Raw genomic sequence first — 8716 nt, 5'->3', positions numbered from 1 at the left:
GTACGGCTACTCCCCCTAAACCTGACCCACCCCATCACCGGCATGTGCTTCCATAGAGGGGAGAGGGCAAAGGGCTGCCCCGTTATCCTCAGTCTCATTGTCTGCAGCCACAGGGGACACCCCCTGACCCAGGATGGCCAGCTACCGGTGTCGTCCCCCCCCCTCCCCCCTTAGCCTCAGTCTCCTTTTTCTAAACATGGATTTAACATGACTATAAAAACAATCTCTAGGGACCACACCCTTAATAAAGCACCTCTAGAGGGGCAAGGAGTTTGCCAGGGACTCCGAACGCGGCGGGAGTATTAAGTTCAATGTTCAAGGTGGGGCCAAATTACAGTTAACTTTTGCAAGCGCTGGGCGTGAAATGCATCCGTCAGCTCCCCATCGCCAGTTGTCCTCGAGAAGCCTGTCAGTGGCCGGGGCAGGATCCCTGAGGTTAGACGTAACCCAAACGTGACAGAAAAATCGTTACTAACTTTCCACTTAAAGAAGAGGGAGCTCGGCTGGGCGCTAGGACCTGGTACGGTTCAGCTCTGAGTCGCGTTCTCAAGTGTATGGAGTTCTTTTCATGCTGTAGATCTTGCCACTGACATTTCTACCCTTTAGACGCTTTGATTATGAGATGCAGTTGAGAGAGAAGGTCTGCTCTGACGTGACCATTATCTAGAGCACTGAGCAGGGATTCATTTTAATCCTATACCGAACTTTCATGCTAGGGTCCCCGCGTCCTGTAGCTTGCTGATTGCCAATAAGGAGAAGTGAGAGTGAATAATTAGCATACCAGAGACCTTTGCATGCTTCTGTTAGGAAGTAAGGCTAGTTATTTTCCAGAGAGCCAGTCCTGCACCGTACTCAGGCTAAATTCCCATTGAGCCACTGGCAGTTGTGGCTGAGTAAGGACTGCAAGCACAGGCATTTTTGTGTTACAGCTGTTCTGGTCTTCCCCCCCCCCCTTTGGGGGTTGGTTCCTCTACATATAATTTGTTCAGCAACTCCTAGGGTCTGGTGATGAGAGATGCTGAGTGTTTGCAGCTCCTGTGGAAGTAGGAGTTACCATTGTTTCACCTTACCTCCCCCAGTGATGTCCAGGGGAACTGAAGGTACTCATAATCAGTGCTCTGATCTTAAAATTAATTAAAAGAATAATTAGGAAAATCAGCAAAGGGATGGCAGAGAAAATGCAAAAACAAAAAAAAGGGAGACTTTTTTTTTTGAGATTTTTCTAAATCAAGGTATCACTGAGAGGCTTCCAAGGGAAGTTTCACTGATTCAGCCAGCCTACTCTATCATAGTATATTCTGGGAGAGCATGTAAGTTTTATCATTCAGCCAGGTTTCCAAAGCAGTTTCATCCTAATAAAATGCAGGCTACTTACTCAATAGTGCTTACTTGACAAGGGTGAACTACTTCCTGGATATATTTTCATGTTAGTTTAATCATCTTTTAAGGTGAATGAAACAGTCAGTCTGTATGCTTACAGCTAAACAGTCCAGTAGGTATACAATAGATGATTAAAATGCATCTTTATATATTTATTCCTTTATTATGAAAACAACAACTGTGCATCACTTCCAACATATAAGAAGTGTCTTTGCACAGCTAGGGACTGGACAAGTTGAAAGAATCAGCTTTCAATTGCATCATAAAGTAAAACATAATAGAAAGCTCACCTGTAGAAAATAGGTCTGTTTAATAAATTCTTTCTGTACCAAACTAAAATATGTTTATATAACAGAGCCTCCTTACCTATTTTTTTAAAAAGAGCATTTTGTGCATTACAATAGGACTTATAAGTTTGTACTGTTGTTACCTACGTGATTGCATTTTATTCAGAAAGCTTGAAGCAATCTTTTAGGACCTCATTCGGCTGTCACTTTACTCCATTCACTTCAGCTGAGTTACTGCATATTAGGTTCTAGTCTCTGCTTAAAAGTTTGGTTTACATAGCTAAGTGTGTAAGGGGTGTGAAGAATCTACACTCCTGAGCGATGTAGCTATGTTGACCTAACCCCCAGTGTATGCAGCTAGGTCCACAGAAGAATGCTTCCATGAGCCTAGCTACCGTCACTCAGGGAGGTGTTGTTCCTACACCAATGGAAAAAACACATCTGTCAGCATAGGCTGTGTCTACACTGAGGGGTTAGGCTGGCATAGCTATGGCACTGTAGCTATGCCAGTATAGTCCCTGTAATGTAGACATGTAGAGCCCTGCAAATCTGCAGATATTTGATTTATATCTGTGGATCATGTTTGTGGATCGTGTATCAGATGCAGATACGGCTCTATAGACATGGTCACCAATGTTACTGAGGGTGGAATCAGTCCTTTATTCGCTATTTTCACATGACAATAGATGTTTTATTATTATTATTTATTTTAATTACTGTAGTGCCTAGTAGCCCTGGTCATCAATTAGGACCTTATTGTGCTCGGAGCTGCAAAAACAGAACAAAATGAAGGTCCCTACCCCAGAGGTCTTACAATCTAAGTAATAAAGAAAGCGGGCCTGACTTCCTGATAGTTATGTTACTAGGGCTCCCAGAATTAATTTATTTTTAAGATGTCTGTCATAGAAAATCCTAGTTACAGATTCTCTCTGTCTAAACATAATCATTTCTTTGATACTGCCTGCTAAGCAAAGAGTTTACATGGGGGCTAGTAGGCCAAAAAAGTAAGGAAGACAGAAAAAGAACCTCCCCAATTCAATTATGTCAACATCTCCCTTATTAAAACATGCTTTTGTTCCTGATGATTTTAAACCGATTGATGTTAGAATCCCAGAGAGGGGTAACATTACAAATGTTTGATTTGTCGTCAGACCAAAGTAAAATGACATTTTTGGAGAGCTCAGTTGTAGAAAAGGATGCTGCCTCTTACCTGATTAAGGACTATGGCTGAAGTAATCAGCATTCTTCTAGTTTGTTCAGAATCTTTGATTCTGTAACAAATGAAATATTGTAAAGGAATTCACTTTACAACATAAAGAAATGAAAAAGACACAGTTCACATAATTAGCTCACTTCTGAACATTTCAGCTTTGTTGAAAATAATTAAAGGAAACTTAAATATACAATCTAATATTTCAAAAAAGTAATTGTAGCACAGTTATAATACTTTTTCACCAACTATGATCAAATATTTACAGTCAAATGTTTGTTAGAAGCAAGATAGTTTGACACACAATTATATAATATATAGTACTCCACTCTCATAGTGTGATTATTTAGATCACGAATCACTCTCTACTGTAAATATACTTCATTGACTTCAGTGGCATCATACTACTTTACACAAGCTGAGAATCTAGCCCAATATAATTGGGTCAATGAAATTATGCTTATTTATAGCAGTTTAGGACCCTGCTCATTTATGTTTAATAGAATATGTATTTTAAAACTGTAACCAAAACTTGTTATAGTTTCAGGTGCTTAATAGAAGTACTGCTTTTCTTTGTTTGAAATATCACAAACTTAATGACAGGTTTCAGAGTAACAGCCGTGTTAGTCTGTATTCGCAAAAAGAAAAGGAGTACTTGTGGCACCTTAGAGACTAACCAATTTATTTGAGCATAAGCTTTCGTGAGCTTATGCTCAAATAAATTGGTTAGTCTCTAAGGTGCCACAAGTACTCCTTTTCTTTTCACAAACTTAACAACTCACTGTAATATTATATATATATATAAATACACACTAAACAATGGGGTGTCTGTTCAAAATGTGTTCCTGCAAAGTAGTAATTTGCATTTTGATTAATAACCTGCTTTTCAAATGAAATATGTATAGCTGTTTCATAAGTGTGAAAGTTAGACCAATTTCTACTATAGCATCTGATAACATTGCTTCTCTCAAGTTATGTGGGATCTTGATGTTCCTGTAGACCTTTGCCTTAACTTTTTGACATCCTTATATTTGTTTGAAAAGTATAGGAACATCATTGGAGTAGTGGTTGCTGTAAAAGGACTGTTGACATAATTTTTCACTCATGTTGTACATGAGAGGGGAATAGCTCTGGTTAACTGTGCGACTTCACAAGCTCAACAAGGCTTTCGTAGATGGTTTTACTGTCCCCCCCCCTTAGATAGAGAAGGAAGTCAATACACTTACTTTTTGACTCCAGAGATGAAAGCCGTAAATCAGTCAGAAATGTTGGCAGTACTATGAAAATGTTAATTTTCTCACTGAAGGTACTGTACCTTTAATAAAATGCTAAAATGAAAGTGAAATGATACAAAATATTTTTTGTATCATGCACTGTAATTTATTGGCAGTATCCAACAAACATTAATGCATAGTTTCTGCAGAATGTTATAGTAACTGAGGTGATTATTTACCTTCTGCATGAATGAAATGAAATCAATTCCTTACCACTTTCAGACAAAACAAACACATTGATTCCTCGTTCTTATAGCAACCAAGATGTCAAAATAGACAAGTTGTTGAGGAAACGCATGTCTTTCTTTAATAGATGAGATGGAATTAAAATACTTGCAAATTACTGTCATGGGATGGTGAATAGACAAGCTGTGAGGCTTTCATTCCTGGAAGTATAACTTTTGATGGTGATATTTCTGGGAATTATAAGATAAAAATGGCAGTGCCCAAGGAAGGTATGTAGAGAGAGAGGTGGCAAAACACCTGAGCTATTCTATGATCTCTGTACGCTAAAGAAATTCTGCACGTTTATCTCATCTCTTTGTTCTTTAGGAGAAAATGTATACATTGTCTTATACACATAGTCAGTTTAATCTTCAGGGATCAGAGAAATTTCAGCTGTTTTTTTCTAGTATAACACAGAAGTCCAGATACCGTGATGATGGGCACCTTTTAAGTGCGTGTATAAGTATCATTGTTTATTATTATTGGTAAAGTTTGGCATATTTACAATATTGTATTGAATGTAATGAAATATACAGTAACGCACATCTTGCTATTTAAAAAAAACACATGATACAGAATTTATCAGTAGTTAGACTAAGAGATTATTTTCCATTCCTTTAAAGATCTCATTGATTCTCTCTTAATATTCTTTAGATGCTAGTCTGTTGAAACAGTGTTTCCTCATTTAGACATTGTCAGAATGAATGTAGAATTCCCTGAGCATGCATTTACCTGTGGGTCTGAGCTCATTAAAATTGTTAATTAGAGAAGAAAGTTCATTAGTCCTAGCTTTATTAACAGCAAGCTCAAGTCCTGCCTTCCATGTTAACTCAAAGTTCCTGTTGAATATCTTGGGTATTGTAGGTGTTCAAAGAATTCAGAATCTGGCCCATTTTAAGCAAGTGGACTAAATGAGGCAAAGTAAATTTCTTTATTGGACAAATTCTGCTCTGTTAAGGTGATGTAAATCCAGAGTAATGCAACTGAAGTCAATAGAGTTTATCTGGGTTATTATTGGTGTAACTGAGAGCAACACTTGACCCTATATTTCGCTACCTTCTGCACAAATCTGAATTTACTAACGCCTCATTCATTAATAATGAGACAAGAAAGCCACAGTACAGTGAATGCCTTCCAAAATATTCAGTGATTTTTAACTAAATAAGATATTGATTTTTGGACAAAAGACTGATAACAAAAGTCTGACTGACATAAGAGGCTCCAACATTTTACAAGATTAGCTGTTATGAAAATCGGTCATAATCTCATGTGAAACATCATATCTTACATGACTGCATATTTGTTTATTTGAAAAGTATTAGGCTTAATACTATTATGGTAAGAAAAAAGAGTCATAAAACTGCCAGTAACTTAATTCTGTGTTGCTCTTATAAGTGCTCTAAACCAAAAAGTCAAAAAGCTCAGTCAGTAAATACACACTTCAATTTTTAGTAAGGTACTCATCTTACTTTTGCTCCATCAGAATTACAGAAAATCATGTTGCAGCATAGTACTCTATTTTAAATTGAAAAGATTACAAGGGCTTTGCACTGTCTTTGTTGGATCAAATAGATATCCACCCACAAAAAACTCTTATCTTACAGTTAAAGTTTCTCAAGGGCATTTCCCATCAACACATTCATTAAAAATTTGGGAAATGACTAGTTAAGGAAACGTTAGCATTCAAACCAGCCACATATGTCCTGTCTTTACAGTCACATAACCAGTCAATATTCATATTACTATTTGACATGCTATGACACCATACTGCCATCCCACTCATAATCCATACATGTAAAATATAAAGCATACCCTGAAAATGTAAACGTAGGTTCTGTTCCTTCAAAGGGACCAATACTGATGAATTTTCCCCTGAATGTGGGTGTAAGGGTCTGTGCACAAGTGTCCCTTTGCAGGATCAAGAGTCTATACAGTTTCAAAGAAAAGACACTTGTATGTGTGGCATTATTAAAATGTATAGGTCTCTTGTTCTGTACAACATATTTCAAATTCCTTTTTTTCTTTAAGATATTTCCAACAGATCATCTGTCGCCTCTTAAGTTGATTGTTTTTCTTTCATGAAATTTATTGGGAAAAGACTAAAAAGCATTCTTACTTGGAGAGGTTGAATTGGTGGCTTAGGTATGTAACCTTGCAAAGGCCACATAAACAGAATGCATCTGATTGGACTTCTGTAGTTACAACTCCAATAGATTGTTGTGCGATTCAAAGAGCTACATGCAATTAATACACAAATAATCAGCAGTGGAAAATAATGGTCCTCTGGGGTACGCTAAGTGAACATATATTATTATGTCCAAAGAAAGGCAGAGTTTTCTTATCAGTATTTGAAACCACAGTGAGATCCCTGAAGGTCATTAAATCCTAAATTTAACTGAAGACTGTGCTTATTTGTTTTACATTGCAGACCAATATTGCCTTTTTCATATATTGCTGAACAAAACTATGGTGGCAGAATACGAAGTATGAATAGAAGGGAGAGTATTTTATTGAATACCAGTGCGATGTCTGTAAAGTTGTTTCTAGCAAATTTGTGGCTCATTATATTACATGGATTGCATTATAGTACATGTGGAGAGAATTTATGCCAAGAACAACTACATCAAAGCAGAACTATTAGGACGAGAAGTATATAGTACATGGATTGTGCTTTGCTGCTGCTGCTAAGAGTTTAGTTCTGTTTATTTTGGTAAACTACCATATTTTAGCAATATCATGTAGTCTGTCCATGACTCAAGCACTGCACATAGTCAATCGGTAATGTCTTTTTTTTCTTTCTGTTTGTGTTCCAGATTCCTTGGTGTTACACAGTTTTCTCCTACTCATGCCAGAAAAGCCTTTCCTTGCTTTGATGAGCCCATCTACAAGGCCACTTTCAAAATCAGCATCAAGCATCAAGCAACCTATTTATCTTTGTCCAATATGCCAGTGGAAACTTCTGTTTTTGAAGAAGATGGATGGGTTACTGATCACTTTTCGCAGACCCCTCTCATGTCCACATATTACCTAGCCTGGGCAGTATGCAACTTTACATACCGGGAGACTACCACTAAGAATGGGGTTGCAGTAAGTATATTTAATGCTACTTTATATACTATGCTACTAAATATACTATATTTGGGTTCTACATTGTTTTTAGAAAATTCTTGCTTTATGTAAGGAAACATGATGCCAGCAGTGCTTAGAGTACTTGCTTGTTTAACACTTATAAGGTTTCTTGTTTATTTCAGAATAATGAGCCTTTGCTCTGTCTTTAGCTTTTCCTGATGTTTTGGCATGTCCGATACATTTCAGAATATGCTACTTCACCAGGACAAGTTTCCTGAGAAGACTTTAAGCCTGTAAGTACATTACTGTATTTAGGCTTGATTTTTTTTCTGAAGTTTTCTTTTTGAACTTTTCTCTGGCCTTTTCAATTTAACATTGCTCATAGAGCAATGTACAGAAAGTTTGCAGTAATACTGATGTAGTTCCAATGACCATCCTTCAGTACTGATACATAGTTTGGTATGCTGTCTGCAGAAACAAAGTTGTGGAAGTGCACTTTCCTGTTTAAGTCACGATTCTAAGCAAGAGATCTTTCCCGCACTCCTCACTTGGAGTCTCAGGTTGAAGAAAACAGTTTTGAGAGTTGTGATTTCTGATTATGACACGGTTGCTTGAGCTGCTGCCTTTTAAAAAAAATCCTTTATGTCAGTTTTGTTTTTGTTTTCAGATATCAAGTACAGCAGAACTGTATCACAAGCCAAAATATACACAAGAAATTCTGTCAGCTAAATAGATTTCAAAATACTGTCAATTTAGATTTTCTGTTGGATTTGCAGAAAAATTGCTCACTCTTGCCAAACTAATCTGCATAACAAAAATAGATTCAGCGTTTAAAAGCAGTAGGCTAGATTGGGACCCAGGTAGGGGTGAGCGCCACTCACAGTCAATGGGGCCCAGGTTGGGAGGCCTGAAGAGCACAGGCCTCCTGGCCTAAGGAGGGGGAGTACTCCCACCCCAACGGTGGAGTTGCAGGGGCACATGGGCCCGCCCAACTCCACTGCGTTCCAGCCCAGGGCCCTAACAGTGGTGGAGTGATCCACCACTGGGTTAGCGGGGATCCGCCCGCAACATGCCTGACCCTGTATCAGGCCAGCTCTCAACCAGACTGTTGCCTGGTTTCCCTAGGCTGCTTCCTATTCTCCCCCTTGGTTGTACCTGTGTCCAGGGGTCATCCTCATTCTCCCCGGAATACACTGCCAAGGGTAGCAGCAGCAGTTCCTCAGTGTCGGGAGTGGCAGGGCTCTCTGGAAGCTCAGGCTGGTCTTTGGGGC

The 8716-nt window shown here is 38.3% G+C and overlaps 1 protein-coding gene across 2 annotated transcripts in view; it reads left to right on the top strand.

Annotated features, from left to right (window-relative positions):
* TRHDE (thyrotropin releasing hormone degrading enzyme) overlaps nucleotides 1-8716 on the top strand; it is a 324392-nt gene that overhangs the window by 1223 nt on the left and 314453 nt on the right. For both annotated transcript variants that reach the window (XM_043547744.1, XM_007054797.4), the window contains exon 2: nucleotides 7190-7463. In XM_043547744.1, coding sequence (XP_043403679.1) covers nucleotides 7190-7463 — 274 coding nt within the window. The remainder of the gene's footprint in view (nucleotides 1-7189; nucleotides 7464-8716) is intronic.

The sequence above is a fragment of the Chelonia mydas genome, chromosome 1, assembly GCF_015237465.2.
Source record: "Chelonia mydas isolate rCheMyd1 chromosome 1, rCheMyd1.pri.v2, whole genome shotgun sequence".
NCBI classification, from domain to species: domain Eukaryota; kingdom Metazoa; phylum Chordata; order Testudines; family Cheloniidae; genus Chelonia; species Chelonia mydas.
This window is presented reverse-complemented; position numbering and strand designations above follow the sequence as displayed.